The sequence below is a fragment of the Melopsittacus undulatus genome, chromosome 14, assembly GCF_012275295.1.
Source record: "Melopsittacus undulatus isolate bMelUnd1 chromosome 14, bMelUnd1.mat.Z, whole genome shotgun sequence".
Classification (NCBI taxonomy): domain Eukaryota; kingdom Metazoa; phylum Chordata; class Aves; order Psittaciformes; family Psittaculidae; genus Melopsittacus; species Melopsittacus undulatus.
The window spans coordinates 4871558-4893275 of NC_047540.1; the positions used below are offsets into that span (position 1 = coordinate 4871558).

General features: G+C 46.6%; 1 protein-coding gene across 1 annotated transcript in view; it reads left to right on the top strand.

Annotated features, from left to right (window-relative positions):
- LOC101874790 (HIVEP zinc finger 3) overlaps window positions 1-21718 on the top strand; it is a 58970-nt gene that overhangs the window by 27047 nt on the left and 10205 nt on the right. The window contains exons 3-4 of the mRNA XM_013127502.3: window positions 9930-10105; window positions 18296-18394. Of these exons, the coding sequence (XP_012982956.2) occupies window positions 9930-10105; window positions 18296-18394 (275 nt within the window). The remainder of the gene's footprint in view (window positions 1-9929; window positions 10106-18295; window positions 18395-21718) is intronic.

Consider the following 21718-nt stretch of genomic DNA (forward strand, 5'->3'; position numbering starts at 1 on the left):
TAAGTCCAGAGTGATTAAATCAGTCCAGTTTGGGGTAGTCTGATGGACTTACTGGCACAAAGCTCCAGCAGTATGGGCAGACAGCCCTGCTCAGTCCATTGCACCAGTGTGGAAATGCTGGTTCAGGCTGTGCTCTCTGTCCAGGTGAAATGATCTCTGGCATCATTTTGGTGAAAGACTTGAACTTAGAGCCAAAAATTTGTCGATGAATAAGTTTGGTCTGTTCAATTCTTCTAACTCTTTAACTCTTCCTTGTTATTACTGAGAACTTCTTTGTTATCACCTGGTTTGTTAGTGTTGCAGCTCTCCAGTTGGCAAGCAGGTTATTTCTAGTATATGAAATAAGCTTAGGAAGCCTTAATCTACAGTGGCTGTTGTTGATCTCTATCTCAGTTTCTTTGCTGCTTCTCGTCCCGCTCAGTGATGCTTAAAATGGTTTTCTAATGCACCATTCTGTGCCCCTCTTCATATACCCACTGCAGAGAAGCAGATAATCACATGAGGATCTGGGTTTGGAGAGCCTCGCTCCAGAGCAGTAGCAGAACAATGCAGTTAAATTTCCCTTGTGTGGTGTTCATCTTAATTACTGTTTTTGGTTCTGTGCAGAAATTTGGCTTTTTTAACACAACAGTGTTTTAATCTAAAAATGGGCAGCATGGATTCTGCTCTTTATTTTTTGAGCAAAGAAACAACCAGCCTCGTTAGGTATCAGCTTTATCAGCCTCACCACAAAAGCCATTAGTATGCTCACTGAGCATAAAATATGTTTTCTATGTTAAAGACCTTAGAAAACTGGCTCCAGATTTACAGTCAAAGCCAGTCAACGGCTCCTTTATTTTCCCTGCTTACCTACCAGTTATTCCAATGACCATGGATGGGACAGCTCCATTTGTGGGTCAGTGATCTCCAAAAGCAGAGGGATTGCTTGCAGAAGATGAAGCAATAATCAGAAACAATGTAAATATGATTTTGGCCAGAATACTGGAAAAAACCCATCCAACCCAGCCTTCTGTTAAGTGTCAGTTGAGTTTGTTTCTCAAATGAAATGATGAAATTCCACTTCTTCATCATTTCAAACCAACTGATGTGGCAATGGAGAGCATGCAGGGGCAGCAGTGATTTTTCCCTGTACCTGTCCCCAGGACGCACTGGTGTGTTCCTTTGAGGTGTCAGTTGTAAATGGGATATTTATTCACTTCTAATAGGCTGGAGAACAGGAAGGCTTATATCAGATGTGGTCTTTAACATAGTCACTGGAGTCCATGTTACCCACCTTGTCCTGTGGCAGGGATATTAAGCTTTTTTCACCTGGAATGGTGCTAGGTAAGCAGGGCCAATCTGATACCAGCACTCCTCTGTGCTGCATCTTAATGACATGGCATCTGGCAAAACCTAAACCTGGGTCGAAAATGGGGCAATCAAAGCACTGTGAACCCCTCAGAATGGATGGGGAGCAGGCAGAGAGCTCAGGGAGGAGATAACCACATCCAGGAGACAGCTTTAGGAAGAAACCCTCTAAAACTGAATGTTCTGGACCAGCCTATGCATCACTAAGAGGTGTTGAGCATCCTGTTAGATCCCAGTTGGACCAGGAGGGGATTGAAAGTGAATCCACAAATAGAATAAACCTTGAGGCACAGGAAGGTGTCATTCCAGAAGTGACACCTTCTATTTTGACAGAATATGTCTACTGAGAAACTCCACTGACTGTTATATCACAGATCTACTTCATTCTGTAGTGTGTGCATTTTCAGCAGTTAATAAATGGCCTAGAGAATGAAGCATTGGTAGTATTTGCCCATGTAGTGACCAGCTCAAATCAAGGTTACTGTAAGGAATGGACTTGACTTTGGGAAGGACCAGCAAATGATATAGAAAAAAGGCTGCTTGGAATAATTGTGGTGGTAGATATAATGTGATGGTATCCAATCTGAACAGCAAAGTGTCATGTGTACCCTAAAAGCTTGCTTTTGTTAAAAATGGGTGGCTTTTTATACAGAAATGCACCAATGAAATGCTTTTACATCTCAAATGCCAGATCCTCATAATGATAATTTCTTTGACCAATTGTGACTGTTAAGGTCTAGAGTATATTGGTAGCAGCTTCAAAATAGAGAAGGATAGACCATGGAGCTAACAACCATGCAGCAAGAGTAGTGGGCAGAATGTATTGATGTGGGCACTTGCTTCTTACATTGGATATTTCTGTTCAATAAGTAATTCTTGAGTTGTAACTAACCTAAATCCAAACCAGTTTCTTCAGGAATCTGATGATCTGTATAGGACTGACAAGTGTTACAGACCTAAACATGCCTCCTAAAATACAGGTACTGCAGGGAGGGCTGGGAAATAAAGCACTGGAGTGAGGCCATCAAGCACAGTCCTTTGTCCTTGACGAACAAGCAACAGAAGGACAAGAAGGCAGCCTGTAATTACACCAGTGCTGGCATCCAGGATCATTCATAGCAGTTAGAGGAACAGTTGCAGAAAGAGCTGTTTTGAGAACAAGAACTGTCTGTGTCAGACAAGAGTCACTTAGTGTCAGACGGAGTCATTAACGTCAGGTTCTCCGGAACTTGGTTAATCAATTCTGATGGGGGCAGAGAAGGAAGAAACAGGATTGAGACAGGACATCCATGGGGATTTCCATGTGAGACTCTCTCCGTGAATACCTTATGAATCAGCTGTATGAGTTTATGGCAGTTGGCATATCCTATTTGTATTGGCTCTTCAAAAGGAGGTGGCATTGGAGCAGTGCCCTGGGAACAGCGTGCATGCTTACCTGGATGGACTTCTGAATTGCAGCCTAGCCTGTTTGACTGGTGCTGGGAAAAGTGCCCAGCCTTGTGTTAGCAGTCACACAGCATTCATTTATTCTAAACACATAGAAGGAAATCCTTGGGAATAGGCAGGTAGAGGGGGAAGGCAGAAGTGATGTTCTGTGATCTTCCTGTCACTGCAAAACACTGCAGAAGCTCATTACTTTCTATTTTCTTTCCCATTTATGCTACTGTGGTGGTGGGAAAGGTGTTCACATTGCATGAGCTCTGTAATAACTGACTTATGTGTGGTGTTTTCCAAGGGTAGGGCCACAAGTCCCGATCACTACACAAATGAGACCGTGGGAGTTCTTGCATTACCTCTCTGCTCTCACAATTGGATTTAATGAAAGGGAAGCCCAGAAGGGACTGATTAGCCTGTGCACACAATCAATACACCTCCACATTTCTTCATGCTTAGGTGGCTAAAGCTGACCACCTTGCAGGGCCAATGCAGACGCTTTTGCCTTCCAGTGAATGTGCTTTCATTTCTTCAGTGTGGTTTCATCTCTAATTGCATTTCAGTAATCCAACCCAGGTTTCCAGCTGCAGGAAGCACCGCATGACTATTTACATTGATTCCTTTTTTCTGCAATAGATGTGTTTTTATAGCGGCTTGCAATGACAATTAAATGATTAAAGCTTAGAGAGGATAACAGTTGTATAACAGCAGCTAGAACCGTAATGAGGATAGCTGTAATTGTACCTCTAATAGGCTAGAAGAGGTCTGATGCCACAACCTGAAATTGAATCAAGCTTTCACTCAAGCATAATATTCAGAGAGGTAATATAAAACGGCACTGGGTTTGCAGTTTTACATCCATATACAACATTTGTTGCTCTTGTGCTTCCTGCATGTTGGATTAGTTTAACTGAAGGAAGTCCCATGGTCTGTCTCGGACATACCACACTGCTCCAGGGCCAGCTTCAGGAGGATCAGATCCAGCTGTTGGTGGAGCAGTCCTGTGGGTGCAGACCAGCTCATGCAGTCCAGTCCCAAATCCTCTTGTCCCTGTAGCCAACAACACTTCTTTAATCAAAACGCGTTCTACCAGCAGAAGGATATGCTTTTGCTGATGGAGAAATGCCATTAGAAGTCATTCTCTGGCCCGTGTTTTTATGTTAGTAACAGCTTCTTGTGTGGATTTGGGTTGTTTATGCATATTTTCTGTATTACTTTCCACTCTGGCTGTTTGTCCACCTCTGTGTGTGTTACAGAGGTGTCATTTTGACAGCCCTTCCAGTAAATTTACACCAAGAAGCTCTGTCCAGCGAAAGGTGCTTTAGAGGCTGCCCATGCAGGAAGTGTTATTCTGCTTAAATCCATGGTGTGCTTTAGTGCAGGGTGAACCTCCTGGAAGGCACTGCCCATCTTGTTTTATATTTAGCTTGAATTTTCCACTTCTTGCTTTCACCCTGGAGTTCTTAGGATAAATGCCAGTAATGACTCTCTCCATCCTGGCCACCCTGTGCACCTTTCCAGATCCTTAGTCTATCCTTGGCCTTTTACTGCCTATGGTTCAATATGATGCTTGGGTCATTCATTTTTTTGTATGCTTTCCTCCAAAATTCACCTTTACATCCATCCCATTCACCCAAGATGTTGTTTCCCTCCCTTTGTTTTTGTTTGCTGGCACCACTTGAATTTTGAAAGGCAAAAACCTGGACCAAATGTCCCAGATGTGATCAGAGAGATTTCCTCTGCCTTAATATTTCTGCACTGACCTCCCCACGTCCTGGTGGTCTGGCTGCCTTGTGACACGGCAGTGCTATAGGAGGCATCTCCTGTGGCAGTTTTCAATGATACAGAGGCTGTGCCAGTGTTCATGTCTTTGTAGGCAGGCTGGAGAATCACTGATCTGCTTTCGGACATTGCCCTGGCCACCCATGGTGGTAGCATCACTTCTGGAACAGCTGGCCTGTCCCACGCAACCCCAGTGCCACCAAGGTCGTGCTGACAGAGCTATGATCACAAGGAATACACTGTGGGGATACACCCACTTTATTGTTTCCCATTCAAAGAAATGTGGAAAATTGCCTTAGGTAAAATCTGAGCTGTGGGGACCCACCAGGGATATTATACAAAGCAGAAAGGGTAACTTAGGCCTGAGCTGTCCTGTATGATCTTTTGCAGTGCCATAAAGTTCCTCCTCCTATCTGTTTATAGGACATGAACAGGATGCATTTATTCCTGATGTTGCCTTTAGAATCTCTTGCTGAATTAGCATGCATTTTGCAGTCGGGGTCATTGGCATTGCTGGCAAGTCCAGGGGTTGTTTTGCTGTATGGAACACCAGCACTGCCATTGGTTTCCATGTAAGCAGACATGCTGTCCTGTGTTTTACGTGTGTGCTAGTGACTGTATGAATGGTGAGCCTGTCCTCCAGTCAACGGCTAATCTCGCAGCACAATGTGGGGTTACAGGCAAGAAACCTGATTGTTCTTTGATCATCACTTCTTTCTACCTAAAAATACCAGATCAATGTAAGCAATATCTCCCCAACAGGATGTCCTTGCCTGGTACCTCTCCTGACACTGGCAAATGGTGTTTCCATCTGCTAATATTGCATTCTTCTTCAATGCTTTCCAACTATTTCATAAAGATATTTCCTGGTAAGTGACAAATAGTTGGTGTTCTGCTCTGTACATCAATGGGACATAAACATGAAATGTAAGTCCAGAACTGGTAATATGGAGAAGAAGATCATGAAAGTGTGTTTGTGAAGAGGTTCCTACTTTATGTAGTAAATTAAATCACAAAAAATGAGTTATTGACCTATGTATTTCTACCAGTATTCATTGCTTGGTCATGAAAACTATTACAGAGCCTAGGGACTGGAAAGCACTTCTGGGCTTGGAACAAAAGTTCCTCTTATGGGCTTGGCATGGAATCTGCACAAAGGGCTTGGGTTTAGAGGTGGTCCTCACTGTCATTTCTGTGTAATAAAACCACTGCAGGCGAGTTTTAACACACTGCCCCCCAGGCAGGATGTGATCCTACTCATTCCACGCAGAGACACAATGTCCCACTTCAGTGGGAAGCATGGCAAGATCTGCTCTTTGGTGCCAGTGCTGGGGGGCAGTCACACTTGAACACATTGAGGAATGTCTCCTTGTTCCTGCCCTCCCAACAAGTCCTTCACTTCTCAGCAGGTCCCTCATACCCCACTGACGTCCTCTCAGGGGTATAGGGCTGGGAAGATGGACAGGAGAAGCCCACATCTTGTTGATTTACACATAGGTGAGCTCATAACCTCTCCAGGGTGACTTTCAGAGCTAGGGACACTCCTACAGTTGTTAATCCCAAATGCCAGTGGAAGGGAAAGCAGGAAATCCTGGCTTTAGTTTGCTTCATCTAGGGGGGACTTCCTCTGCAGAGACCTGAATCACACTTGGGTCCTCCCATACCCATACCCAGCTCTTTCTATGTCTTCTTGTATAATTCTTCAGAAGGATTGTTTGTCTTGGTGCAATATCCCTGTCTGGTAACCTGGGATACTAGAAGGTTTTATGATGCTTTTAGAAACCTGGAAACAGCATTGTCTGGTCTGGGTTTTGTAAAGAAATCCTTTTGTTTGTTCTGCTGTAGCTTGGCGTGAGTTAAGGGAGATTTTATCCTAACTGGCCTTAAAGACAGATCACCTCTGCGTGTGGTGATTCCTATGGAGGCTGCAGTCTTGTAGGGTCTCCCACCATGTGTTTCCCTGGGTATGCTATGGACTTCTGCTTCACAGGCAGCTTCAGAGTGGGTATTGCAAGAAGTACTCTAATCATAGTAGTGAGCTGCGAGAAAGGCAATCAACTTGAGAGTAAGCAGTAACGTTATAGTAGTTACACATGTATCAGCAATAGGGCATATTTTGCAGGTGGCATAAAACATAAATGAGATTAGTTAACACCAGGGCAGACTATCAGGAACTTCTGAGGGTCTGAGCCAAGCCAGATGGGCAGGGAGCTTGAGCCAAAATGTGCCATCAATAAAACCAGAAGACTTACACCAAAGGCAACAACTGGAGCTACTGGGTTCACTTGACAGTAACCTAAATGCTCAGGAAGGGGATCAGATATCTGAGTCCTGTTACCAGGTACCAGAAATCCAGAAAGCAAACAAGTGAGTGTAGCAAATGTCAAAACCAGTTGAGGAAATACTTGTTCGGTTGCTGCAGAACTTAGCAGGGGTGTTTGTTACCATGATACATCATTGAGCTTCACATTCTGGAAAGCCACAAACTGAGGCTGCCTGTTTGTGACCTGCAAATAAGGTAAATGCATCTGCTGTGCTGAGGCTGCAATGGGCAAGGTCATATCGACAAAGGCTTTGCAGGGCAAGGTGAATTCCTGGTGCCTGTAGAAAGCAGGAGGGAAGGGGTGATTCAGCCCAACGGTGTGAAGCAATGAGCCCCCCAAAAACCTGCTCTCCCTTCCTGCCTGTGAACCACCAGACTTCCTTCCCTCTGCTCTCCAAGGTTTTATCGTGTGGTTTTCAGCCACATGAGGGTTTTGGATGTGGCTCACAGCACTGAGAAGGAAATAGAAAGAAGTGTCTGTGGCTAAAAAGGATAGTCAGATACTTGTAACAGCCAATACTGAGAACTAAGCCTCCTAAAGCCTGCAAAGGAATAAATGCTTCATGGTTTTAGGTTTCAACCAAGTTTAAGGGAAAGAAAGAACTGAGACAAAGCTTTCTCCAGGTTCATGTTTTCCCATTGTTGGGTTTCTTGTGACTCCTGGCAGTGATGGCCTGTTTTGGGGCCATCGAGTCTCTGAATCTGGTGCTGCCTGTGGTAGTACTGATGCTGCCATGGCTCTGCATCTGTAGTGATTGCACAGAATTCAACAGATGTGCAGAACCCAGCAAAGAACGGCTCCAAAAATGCAACAAATAGTGGAATTTATATCTTTTTGTATGTCTGTTTGAAAGAGCTATTTCCTAAATTAGCCTCTGAGCTCATAATGGCCAGTTAGCCTCCTGGGTTTCAAATCATCTCAGTATTAGATGGGAGCTGTGACACTGTAGGAGGTGTAAGTTGCTAACTACAGGATTATGAATTCCACAGTGCTCTGGAAGAGGAGCCCAGATTTGCTGACACAAACTCCAACTGTGGCTATTAGAGGGATCTGGTTACAGCAAACATTACGGAGCAGGAAGATCCTTTGTCCAGGGTAAATCTTCACATGAAGTGAGCTGTCATTGATTTGTCTTTCTGATGCAAATCATATGAGCGTATTAGATCCACAGAGAAACCAGCATCATGTTGAAGTAATTATCTCCATAAACTTATTATAGCCTTCAATGCAGACAGATGGCATTTGCAGCAGCCTTTTCTATGTTATGGCAGGATTGCTTCCCTTGCTTTCTTCTCCTTGTTTGGTTTGGTATTATTTTAGGTTACCTTTCTCTTTCTCTCCTCTCCCTGGGTGTTTTGCACATGGTCTCAGGGAGCTGTGTTGAGGGATGGCTCAGGCTCACAGAGTGGCAGATAAACTGCAATGTCTGATTTCAGATTAAACCCATTTTATGCAGGAGAAGCCAGCCCTGATAGCGTTAATGAGGCTGATGAAGGGACTGCTGGACACAAAGGACTTGCTTAGGGACTGCCAAGTGAGAGTGTAATTAAAGGTAGAGTAAGTACAAGGCTGATAAAGGAGCAATTTCATGTTTTAAATGGCAAGGTGATTATCAGCATAATGACAGCAAGAGGAGGGCCAGAAGGAAGCCTCAAATCCAGATTTGAACAGAAGAAGGGGAATCAGGATTCCTGGCTTCCTTTTGCTCCTTTAGCATCAAATCAGTGACTGAATAAAGAAGGGACATTGGCCATCCCTAACAACTCCTTGCATGTATCTGTATGGTTAAATGGAGATAGCTGGACATGCTGGGGTGGAGGCTGGCAGTCAGTGTGTGCTCTTCAGATACTACCTCAGTGCCCTCTGGCCAAATAACGAGAACCTTATGATTGAAGGGGTTTTGGTGCTGATTCTTGGGGCAGATGCCATTGCTGTGGTTTCAGTTACAAGAGATAGAATAGAATATTCTATACAAGCTGTTCCCCAACATGTGGCTTTATTGGGAAGATACTAGAAGGTGACTGATGGTGGTGCTTTAGAAGACCCGGTTTTCACATGTAGATGTTTGGAGACTGATTTCAGGCATAATTCATCCTGGATAGAAAAATGAGTTGCAACAAGTACCATGCTTCAAAACTTTGGCTTCTCAGAAACCTGAGGGGACCAATTTCATGTTACCTTACTCTTCATGTGCTGCAAGTACAGGAAATTACAGACTCCATTTGCTAAACGGCAGGAGGATAAATGATTTGTCTCAGTCTCACCAATATCTCTCAAACCCCCATCATGGAGCCTTCCCTGTACACTAATGCGTGGACAGAAAGTAAATGAATATACAGTGTGAAGGAAGGATGACCAATCTCATTCTCTTGGGTAAACCAAAGTCATGGTACTGTGCCAAAGAGAAAGGAGCCTGGAGTCTGCGGTGTTCACATCTAGTGCTAGCACACTGTATTTAATAAATGGATGTTTTCTTCTCTTTGTGTCCATTCTGGGTGTCTCATTGTAGCAGAAGCCTGTGCAGGGACCACAGTTTGCAGTGTGGTATTGCAGTCTTCTCAGCTGGCTTTTATAGTCACAATGGGTGGGAATGGTTGTATCATGAGAGGTTTAACTAGGATGAGTGTTCTGTGATGCTCACTACTTTGCATAGTACAGGCTGTGCACACTTCAAAACACAGCACAGACTGACAGAGAAATGATTCTTGCTGCCAGGCTGGACTGTGACATATCTTATTCAGCCTTTCATGAGTGCCTCAGCTTGTGTTTGAGGATAGGGAAAACCAGGACATTTGCTTATCTCAGACTTTGGGCTATTTGTCTGTACAGAGAAGCAGGACCTAAGACCATGTTCCAGAAGAGGAATTAGGCATCTGGGCAAAAGCTTTTGGAGACAGTTTGAATTGAGCCTGATGACCCTGAGCTAGCACATGCGGAACGGGAGCGGTGGCGTCCGTAACGCGTTGAATTAATCCAGGGAAGTTGTGACAACTTTTGAGGTGGGAATCTTCTTTTTTTTATCATGACACCTGTTGCTCATAGGTACAAATCAAACGAAGAGTATGTGTATGTGCGAGGCCGTGGAAGAGGGAAGTATGTATGTGAGGAGTGTGGAATTCGCTGCAAGAAACCCAGCATGCTGAAGAAACACATTCGCACGCACACAGACGTCAGGCCATATGTCTGCAAGTACTGTAACTTTGCTTTTAAAACCAAAGGTAAGAGACAGTCAGCTCCTAGCTCCTCAGTATATTGACTTACAAGCCTTCTTGGGGGTGCTGGTGAAGGGGAAGGGAAAGCCTTCCCAGGGTCTGGAACAGCCCAGGAGCCGGAGGGAGGGGGATGAGGGAGTCTCGAATTGGCTGTCATTATCAGCAGATGACCAGTGGAAAGCACTGGCTGCAGCACAGCATCTGTGCCATCCCATCTGTGCTTCTTAAAGGGAATGATCCTGAACCGCAGCTTCACTGGCAGGGATTTACAAACCAGAGCACCTCAGAATGAGAGCAGTTGCTCCTGGCTACAGGCAACATGCTCTGAGCGAGCACCTGGAGACAGTCTTTGGGTGGCTTTTTATGCTCTTCAGATCCGTTTGCGCTGCACATTTTCATCCTTCGCAGTTGCATGTAGCTTCCACATTTCCTGTATCATATCAGTAGACTTCTTCTCTTAAAACCTCCATTCCAGGACATCTGGTCATTAATGATCCACGATTTCACTACCACCAGATACTCTTTGCAAGTAACCTTCATCATTGCCTCAGTGAGTGTGTGAGTGAATTCTATCAGGAACATGCAAAACCACATGCAGACAAAAGGTCTATTCCAAGAGCCTGTGGGTAAAGCCTTCAAAAGTGCTGAAGGTGCCCAGGTCCCCTTAACTTCTCATGTGAGTCTGGCAGATCTCCCCTCCATCTTTGGTTGCAGCAAGTCTTGCAATAAAGATGTTGAGTTCAGTTTCTTGATTCTAGTTGGACATGAAGATGAAATGTTCAGTATCTGTAGCTCCATCATTGCAAGAAGATGACACAGCTGCAATTGTTGATTATTGGAGCATCAACCCCCCAAAAACAGTGCTGCCTAAGGAAGGGGCACGGCATAGATGTGGGGAGGAAGCTCTGGGTGTGTATGGAACATGGCACATGCGCTCACCCTGATGTGCCAATGGGGGGATGTCCATGCTAGACAAGTGACCCCGATGCCAGGTGATTCAGGGTGGTCAGTGTCTGGAGCTGATGACTTTGCTGGTAAAGCTGGCGGGTGGTTCTGGGAACCAACGTGTTGGTAATCACTATGTGTATGCGAGCATGGGGAAGTGATAGAGGCCAAACTCTCGTCAGACACATGCAGCGGATCTGAGCAGCGGTTCTTTCTCTCCCTCCCAGCCCAGAGCTATTTCTGGTTCATTTTCTTTCTCTTTCCCTCTTGCTTTTGTTACGTTGTTTTGAGGTTTTCCTTTGAGAGGTGAATCCATTCAGCCTCTTCAGTCACTTCACCTCTCTTTCCACCATGCTTCTGTTAGGCTTTTATTCAGGATGCTGCGATCAAACCATCCTTTACACCATTTCTCTAGCTGCTTTGCTGTGCATCTCTTTCCTTGAAGCACACAAACTGTCAGCACTGAATGCTGATTGCACATTGCAAATAGACACTTGCCTCCGAGGGACTTCCCTTCTTCAGCTTTGCAGGGAACTTGCATGAGGAAGGCAGCATGGAAATGCTTCCTTCAAAAGCAAACCCCAGTGTTGGGATTTAAATGCAAAACTATCGTTTACCTATGGATGCATGAGTGGGGAAGAGCTTCTACTGAGCAGTGAGTTCAGGACAAATAGTTGGATGTGATAACTTGGAACTGCATGGAGATGGCTCTCTGCTGGAAGGGGGTGACACTGAGAGCCCTGTGTCCTATGGGAATGTTTTTAGTCCACATGACTTTGCAGCTGTTTGTTTTGCTGATGGAGACACAGGGATCTTTGGAAGAGTTCTTGGAAAGGGAGAAAAAGATCAACTTTATGTGCTGATAAAATCCTCAGTTAAGGTCCAGTTACAGAACCACTGCTGCTGGTGACAGAGCACAAAACAGAGGGCCGGGGTGTGCAGAACTGGATGGTTCACAGATGTCTAGAACCGGTTTGTTTGTGCCCTGGTTCATCAGGATCCTCCTTCCTGGTGGGGAGTTTTGCAACCATAGTTAGTTGCAGAATGGAGAAGCTGAAGCTCTCACTACCAGGCTGCACTTGCAAAAAGCACAAGTTGTGTTGAAGCCCTTTTAGAAATCAGCTTTCCCAAGTTAATTTTAGCCCTCAGCATAAACTCAAGGGGGATATCTGTGGAGCTGTCTTTATTTGGGCTGTGATAGATATCTCCCTCATGATCTAATGCTCTGAACTCTCAAGCAGGCTGGAAGCAGTTAAACATTTGTTTTATTATCAGTTTTAATGAGGATCTTTATCTGGTTAAAATGTTCCTCTCCCCATCATGGAAACTCCATATCAGAGTGCCAACAACTGGGAAAACTGCAAAAGAAAGAGCTCTAAACATTTCCCCCCTTTCCTCTAATTACCCTGTTTGCTTTCTGTGCACTTCCATCCCTGTAAGCAGAACTGTTCCTTTGGGTTACAGAACTGCAGGGAAGTCCTTCCTTTTTGCTCTTATTTTAAAGCAAATCCCTGGATTTTCGGGTGCTCACTGAGCTGATGGCAACAGCAGCCTTGGAAAGTTGGTTTGGAAAGATTTACTTGATTTCACGTTTCTGGACCAGATAGAAATGTGCCTCTTTAATGAGGTGTCTCTACCTCCACTGTAGTAGTGCTCTCCTAAGAGGTTTGTTGCCATGGCCTCCAAGAGGTTGTTTAAAATAAGTTAAGCAGCTTCTTCCTTCTTTTCTTACCAGGAAGGAGATGAAGGAAAACTTGCACTTTAACAAGTCTCCCTTTCTAGAAGGTCGGGGAGAGCTTTTCCCTTGCCCACCTTCCCAAAGGGGACACAGGAACCACCATCCTTCCCTGTCACTCATCTCCAGAACCCTGAGGGAAGTGCACTCTCGGGTGCCTTGGGGATGTGGATCAGTGTTGGCACATCCATTCCCCTCCTGTGCAGACATTATCCATTTCCACAGCTATTTTCTGTCCTTGCTCAGACTCACATCAGACTCTCATGTCCTGGTTCCTTAAGATTGCTTTACATTTTGGACAACGTGTATGGAGCAGCTCGCTGTGTGAATGCTGTTTGCCTTTGCTTGGAGGTCACAAGGGACAAGGAGCTTCATATTCATTTAAAAGGTGCTTGTGTAAAGGACATCAGTGCCTGTTGGCTGAAGATATCCATTTGATAGTCTGGTCCACTCACAGTTTCCAGACACCAGACTTCTTCATGTCCTCAGCCACAGCCTTCCTTTAATAAATGAGTTTTCAGTTCCTTAAATCAGCCCATGACAGGCACTGAGGTTATTGAACATGTTAATGTATTAAATGCATTACCCCCTCAGCCCTTAAAGGCAAGGTTATGGCTGCTCAGTTTATTATTGTTACTGCTCCAGCAGACTCAGCGCTCTGCTGAGCCTCCTCTGGAAACTACAGAGCGGGTCCAACTGGCTGGGAGCTCCATAGGAATTAACTGCTCTTATAGCAGTGCAGAATGAGATAGACATTTGCAGATTGCCCCTGCTCTGTGTGTGCTGGGGCCCTTCCTCAGCGGCTGGGAGAGGGAAAGGGTCTGAGCATCCCTATGGAGCCACTGATGGGAGGAGGCTTTGTTCCCCCCACTCCTCGGGATGTCACAAAGCTCCAATGAGATGAGGATGGAGTTATCCTCAGGAATTTGCTGCCTGCTCCCTTGCGCAATGTGGCGTGAGACGTGTGGCTGGGAACAGAAAATGGCCCAGTGGTCCAGACAGGACATGGAACACTGTGAGCAAAAAGGCTCTTTAACTTCCCAGGGAAAGGTAAAAAATAACAAGGAATGAGGGCTGGAAGTAAAAAACTGGCAAATTCAAGTGAAATATTAGCTGTTATTTGTTTTAAACAGTGCAGCTATTAAGGCTCAGCACAAGTCTCAATGGGAAATATGCTAATTCCCTGTATTTTCAGACCTGCAAATCCAGCCTGGGCACCTTTCTGGAAGATTAGTCTTTGGCTAACACAAGCTGATAGGCTTGATCCAGAAGACGGCTAACATTTTATAGCCTCTATTAATAGAGGCAGGCAGGCAGATCTTCAGATTCTCGGCTTTAATATCTAAGTCAAGAAGAATAAAAGATAATAACAGTTGTTTTTTTAAATTGAAATCTTTTGCCTAATAAGTTACATAAATTAAAGCTTTCCTTCTCATAGAGCCTCACCTGGGAACACTATCTCCATGCCAAGACCTAAATCAAAGCCTGTCGCACATAAAACCTATTTCAGGGGTTTATCTGGGATGAAGAGCATTGGCCTGTGGCTGGTTCTCTGTGTGTGTGTCTCACAGCAAAATGGGGTCTGCTACTTGTAGAGAAGCTGTTGCTCTCCTTGCATAGCATTTGGAAAGAGGAGTATGAAAACCCTTCAGTCCTGCAGAGCTGTGAATGCCTGTATCACAGCATCACCTTGGATGCTGAGATCATGCAGCTGGTAATTTGGTGAGGGCTTTTTGCTGGTGTTAAATTGTTCTCATTTAAGAGGAGAAATAGGAATCATAGTGCAGGCCTGGGATAGACAGGATCATTTTTTCCAAGGATCTTTGTGTTTCTGTCCCCTATGTTTTGCTTTAATGTTTGAAAAATACGGTCATGGGCACTCTGAAAAATTCATTTCCCTCTTTAAATTTAACTGGGAAATCACTTCTGGTCCCTATGAAGCTGCTTTAAGTGCTTCTGGAACACTAGAATTCCAGCCTTCTCAAAACAACACGAGTACTTAAGCTGCTTTAAGTCCAGAATAAGACCTCACAACATGGAAGAGCTTAAGCAGCTGCTATTACATAGTTACAAGCAGGGGTAATGGGAGTGCTGTGCTGGTACTGCGTGTCCTGCAGCGCGGCAGTGGTTGGGATGGGGTCACAATTTCCACAGGTTCCTGGCTTTATTTAAATATAGCCAGTGTATTTTAAACCTGGGACCTTTTTGGTAAACAGCCCTTAGTGAGGACCACTCACCTGCTTGGGATACTGCTCTGCTATTGAAACCCAGCTTCCCTTCTTGCTCTTCCAAGTATGTTCTTCCCACTGTTTCCAGGGAAGCAATGCTCAGTGGGCTTGGTTCTTCTCCTTTCAGTTGCGAGCCAGGAGTCTTTAAGGCAACAAGAAGCTCTGAGTCCTTCCTTGTAGGATTCCTATCCAGCTTTTACTTAGGCAAAGTAGTGTTTGATTTGACTGGAAACTTGCCGAAGGACTTCAGCATTTAATCCTGCCAGCATTAATTAAGGGGTCTAAAAACACAAACTGTAAGAACCTGGATAAGATAAATATGATTGTCCTCCAAATTGCTCCCAAGGTAATAACTCAACTTCTCAGATGGTGTAAATGAGCCTCAAGCTTTTAACTTCCTTAAAGTGATGCGAGCTTAGGGCAGATGAGAATCCAGCCCACTGAGTCTCCCTTCCCTAAAATGATAGCAGCATTCCTGGCTTGTTGGGATTTCTTCATGGCGTGCATGCAGGAAGCTGGACATGGATAAACTGTGCACCAAGGGGATTTGCACTGAGAGCTTTGCAGGGTTATCTCGCTCCTCAGCGCGTGTGGGTGTTGCTTTATGAGACCAAATGAGACCAAATGAGAATGAAGGAAGATGGGAAGCAGAGTAGAAAGAGTGGAAGGGGAAGGAAAGCAATGCTTGCTATGAATTAGTCCTTTGGTATCTTGCATAAACTCATTGGTGCAGGGGGGTTGGCTTTGCCTGTGCAGGCAGCCTGGGTGGGGAAAGCAGAGGAGAAGCCATGGCCTTGACTTGTGCAAGGATCATTGCCTCCAGTGGAAGACAATAAGAAGGGAAGTGACAGTGATGGCTTGTCAAGTCAAACTATTGCTCAGTGTGGAGCTGAGTCACAGCAGAAGTGCACTGTGATGAGCACAGAGCTGCAGGCTCCAAGCCCTTCGGGAGCAATAGGGTAGAGTGTGTGTTTGCTGCCAGTGACACTGGAGTGCAGGTAGTAGGGAGGAATTGTGTGTGTAAACATCCTTTGGACATTCGAAGTGGCCAAGGTGGCCACTGGATGCCTCTGAGGACCAGAGTCCTTCCCTTGAGTATGGGGAGGTCCCAGTCTTGCCCAGCTCATTGCATCCACCATCTCCTCAAGTAATTGATGTTATGCCCTTCCAGTTTAGCCAAACCAGACACTTGTAACACAGTGGATTTATGAGCTTGCTTTGAGGATAATGGTAGCACCAAAATGCTTGTTCTCTGTGTTGATTGTCACTGGAGGGAACCCAGTGAGGGATTTTGCTGTGGTAACTGCACAAAGATGGGTCATTTTTGCCATCCAAGATGTGATGTTTGATGGACAGGCAGCAGCAGGGTTTGATTTCTACAGACTGACTCAGTTTGCCTTTTTGCTACTTAGGTCCAAAGTTGAATTCCAGTTCCATGAGGCCACAATTTGGACTCGTTTTTGGTGAAGCAGAAGTTCACTGGGATCGGGGTGCCCATGAGAGCATGATCTTGTCTGGATGTGTGGATGTGAACCAGGATCCAGACTGATTCACTGGATCTTGTGTCCATCTGTCTCATCAGAGTTCTGAGTGGCTTTGGGTCCAGAGCAAAACCCCTGGTCCAAAGGGGAGAAAGAGAGGTCTGATTCAGAGCAAGGACCTGAGGCAAGCTGCCCTCATCCTCATAGCTGAGTATCCCAACCATGGGCCTAAGGGTATTTAGACATGAAGTTGAAAAATAATACATCTCTCTTATTGGAGCTGCTATGCTGCATTTAAATTATTAAATATCCTTTGAATCCACATCCTAGATGGGTGCCAGCTACACAAGGATATATAGTCAGCCTTTGTCTCCCTCGGTCTTTCCTGTTGGAGCTATTCCATTTTGTACAAAATGGGCTACATCAATAATTCATGAGCTAAAGAGAAACTTCACTTGGTAGCTAGATGGTTATGGGCCTCTTCTGAGGTGGGAGGGCATCACAGGTGATTCTCTGCTCCAGTGAATGGTTGCTTATTTATTTATACTACCCAGAGCAGCAGGAGGAGAGCTTCATAGAGGCCCTCTTATACTCCCACCTAGCTCAGGGACTGGGAGGCTGAGGATAGCAGCCAAGGGACCTCAGTCCTCAGCTGAAGGGTAGGATAAAGTGTGAGAATCCCTTTTTTCCTCTCCTATGTTGGTGAGAGAAACGAGCCTTGTGCTCAGCCCTGCTCTCAGGTGTTGGCTGGCAGAGGGGCTCGTGGCCCATCAGTGTTGCTGCTGTGAGCTTGGAGTGCTCAGCCAGCTCCTGGGGCTCTGCTGGGATAGGAAGCAGCCCTTGGTGGAGCTTCAGCAAGAGCCCAGGTTTCTTCTCATCAGCAGCTCAGCCCATAGAGAAATGTGGGAGAGGAAAGGGGAAAACAGGACATATTTGCTTTTTACTCCTACTTTTTGTATTTGTCTGCATTCCACCTTCCTACCTTTTCCCCCTCAACAAATGTTCCCCTTTGTTCAGCATTTCCCTTGGATATTAGCAAGGTTAATAGCTGTCTAATTAACCTGCCTGTAATGTGGGAGTTAATTAGAGAGGTACCGCTGTGCCCACGAGTTATCCCATCACACTGTCTTGGAGCAGTAACCGATGCCCCCACATCCCAGTGGATGAAGCCTCATCAGTGCTGCCAGACCCTGGTGCATGGGGCTTCAGAGGGTGCTCAGGACTCTTCCTGCTCCAGGGAGCAGAGAACTTTAACCTGGCACTGCCTGCCCCAGCATCTGAGCCATCCTATGGGGTGGTTATGGGGACTTCAACCTGTTTCTGGCATCAAGAGCACTCATTTTGGTAGTAGCAGTTTGCCCTGTGATGCTAAGGAGCACCTCACCTCCAGGCAGGTGACCCTGTGTGCTGGGATGGGGTGGGAGGTGGTACTACATTGAGATGTGTTTCCCTTCCCTACTTTGCTCCCATTTTCCATTGCTGCACCATCACAGCTGAAAGCAAGCCAGGATTTCCCTGCCTCCAAACCCAACTGTGTACCACCACTGTTTTTACAGGTTGCACAACACCTGAAACGTCTCACACCCCTGCCAGCACCTCCTCTTCCATCCCAGCGCAGCAGCACAGGAATGAAAGGGAGGACTTAGTCTTGTGTCGCAGGGGATTTGCAATGGATAGTGGTTTGGGGAGAGTCAGAGGCCTCCTTTGTCTGGTTCAGAGCCAAATTATTAACTTGGAACTGCTGAGCTTGCAAAATGGGGGAAAAAAGAGCCATATTGAGCAAAATATGTTTTCTGCTTCTTTTCAGGGAATCTGACTAAACACATGAAGTCAAAGGCCCACAGCAAAAAATGTCAGGAGATGGGCGTGCTGGTATCTTCACTGGTGGATCTGGAAGCCGAAGAAGGTAAACCCTTTCACATGATAAACCTGCTCTTGCTGCTAAGAGAGGGCAGCATCCATTCAGGCAGATGTGCTCCATAGGTCATCCTTTCAATCCAGCACACAAGTCAGGGGATTTCTGCTTGCAGGGGGTGGGTTATGGGGCCATCCTGTGATGCTGCATCCATGGGACAGGGACAGTGTGAGCCTGTGTCTCCTTGCTGAGGGTTGTGCATGTTTGTCTCAAGTCTTTTAGCTGGCTGCAGGCAAGGGTAAAGAGCAGGGAACATCCTTAGCTTGATCCAGCACTCTTCATATGGGCTATACACATGAGGATAAATAGTGGATCTGTGGCATGAGAAGGTGCTGCTTGGTACTTTGGGGTATCTCTGGCAGGGAGTTCAGGGACTCCCTGATGTGCTTTGGGTCTCTCCTGGTCATAAAAGCAGCAAAACAAGGATGCATTGCATAAGGCTGTGAACCTCGACTTTGCTGCAAGCACAGTGTGGTGGGTGGAGAAGAAAAAGCAGTCCCAGCACCTCGGTTGGGATGTGACAGCATATTTTACTGGAGCTGAAGTGATGAGCATGAGCATGGGGGGGATGCTTTGGTGCGTGGCCCGTGCAGGCTGTGCTGATGTTCTTGCAGTGGGGATGCGCTCCAGCAATACAGGAGTATTAATGATTTGGGGGATACCTTCCTCCTGAAAGGGTCATTGGAGAAGGACTTTTCCATAAGGATCATCTTCCAGGGACCTGCCCATCTGCCCATATTGGGCTGGTCCCAGAAGACTCCAAACAACCAGTGCAAACCTGGGCTGTGTCTGGAGGGACTGGTGCGTGCAGGAGCTGCTTCTGTCCCTGTAGGCAAGCCCAGCTGGGACCCTGCACCACTGCTGGAGACCTCAGCATACCAGGATGGGGTGTGAGCAGCTGCTTCCCTCATCCCTCACTCTCATGGGTCCTTTCTGTGGGTAGGATGAAGGTGAATCACCCAGGTCAGAAATCATCTGGAAGGTTTCTCAGTAGGGTAAAAGCTGAAACAAGATATTGCTTTGACATTTAATGGCATTATTCCGAGTGCTTTACAAGATGCACTTACCCTGACTCACCTGCTCATTTCACACGAAGCCTGCCCAAAGCTCTGTGCATGCAGGAGTCTGCCTGCTCTTTGAGCAGGATGCATGACTCTCATTTAGTAATACCCACCCTGCTTTATAGTATCTGCAGCTGAAGTCATCCCAAGCACATCTCCAGGGATGCTAGGCAGCATCCGGCAGGAGTGTGGTGACCATGAGCACTTCTGCCTCCATCCGAAATGCTGGGAGGGGAAGGTGAGGAAGATTCCAAGCTGGGAGATGAAGGAGCTCGGGGCAGACTTACATACACTGAGCTGTTTGAGCTAGGAAAGCATCTTTTACCCGAGCTGTTGGAAGCTGCAGCCCAACAGCTGTGGAGGGCTCAGTTATGGGTCCTGGGGGAGCAGTTAGATGTTCTGACGATTGTTATTCTGTTTCCTTTACCAAGACCCTGAGTGTTCAGGCCTGGAGCACAGGCACAGGGATGATGGGGAAGCAGCTTTAGGAGAGCAGATCTCAGCTCCTTGTGCAGTTTGAGTCATCTGTGTTTGAGCTCAGCGGGTCCTTTGTGCTTGTAGGAAACACTGCACAGGCTATGGAGGGAAGGGAGGCTCTGGGAGCACAGGTCTGCTCCATCCCAGTGCCTTTATCCCTGGGTAAAGCAGTGCCACGGAGCAGGGTAGTGGTTTCTGTTTGCATTGCAGGCTGGGCACGACACCATCGACCCTTCCTGGCTGCTGCCCCAGCTCCTGTGGCTGCCTTCAGCATCCCCCCAACTCATTTCCTGTTGCACCCCACTCTGTCTCACCCCAGCCCTGCTGATTCCCCCCTCTACAAGGGTTTGTTGACAAAGGGTTAAACTGGAACACCCGGCGCCAGGGTTATTTTGGTGAAGTGAACATCAGCTGAGCAAGTGCTGGAGCCGGGAGCCAGGGAATGTTAACTCAGCAGGAACAGCAAACAGGCTTATCACCCTGCTGGGGTCCAGTCAATCAGAGGCTTCATTGGGAAAGGGGCTGGTTCCGCATGCTCCTGCTGCAGAGGTCATTAAAAATCACAGTGTCTTTCCCTATGGTGGGAATGTGGTTTGCTCCCTTGTGGTGCAGGTGGTTCACAGGGCTTGGGGGCCTGGGCACCCTCCGAGGTGCTTTAAGTCTCAGTTTTGGGATATTGAAGCTCAGAAATGCAGTGTGCGATGTCCTTGGGGTATCTCCACGCTCATTAATTACACTGTGCTTGGGGCCTACAAGGATGCTGGAGAGGGACTGTTCACCAGGGACTGTAATGATAGGACAAGAGGGAATGGGTTTAAACTGAAACAGGAGATTTAGGTTGGAGATAAGAAGTTCTTTACTGTGAGGGTGCTGAGGCGCTGGCACAGGGTGCCCAGAGAAGCTGTGGCTGCCCCATCCCTGGCAGTGCTCAAGGCCAGGTTGGACACAGGGGCTTGGAGCAGCTGCTCCAGTGGAAGGGGTCCCTGCCCATAGCAGGGGTTGGGACTGGATGAGCTTTAAGGTCCCTTCCAACACAAACCAGTCCATGATTCTATGACATCTGCAGGCACTGGCAAAGCATCATCTCAAACTGAGGAGCAGTCAGCAAGGTGTCTGTGGTTCAGGGAATCTCACATGCTTCCACAGAAATCCTGAGCCCAGTTTGGGAATTAGCATTCCTGCAGAAGGGGTTGGATGTGGCCATCCTGGTTTGGAGGCACAGGTGAGCATCCTGATGGGGCTGCAGGGCTTGGGTCACTGCTTTGGGGCAGCTGTGGCTTGGAGGGCTGGTGAGACTGGTTTTGACCTGACCGGACCATGGCTCACCCTGCCAGCAGAGAACTTGTAGAGGTACCTGAGAAGTCCCACTGGTTGACCAGCCCCAGAGCGCAGTGATCCCCAGCACAGTGCACCATGCCCTTTCAGGCTTAGGGGCTGGTTAAGGCCAGGGGTAGTCAACTGGTTGGCCAGGGGACAAGGAGATGGAAGAAATAAAGAGCCCTCTGGCATTGCCAGACACCTGTGCCCCATTTCAGAGTCCCTTTCCTGACATGTGCAGGGACTGACAAAGGGCTCTCCCATCTAACCAAGGCTAAGAATAACCTGGCCACCAGTCTGCCCCATGGTATGTCTTGCTTCCCTTTAAATCTGCTTGAACTCCTGGCTTTCCTTCAGCTCTTTAGAGCAACCTTCTGATCAGGATGAGATGTGCTGTACTTGGCTGTGGCCTTTACAACTCTGGAAAGAACAACTGTTATTTTGAACCTTTCCATTACAG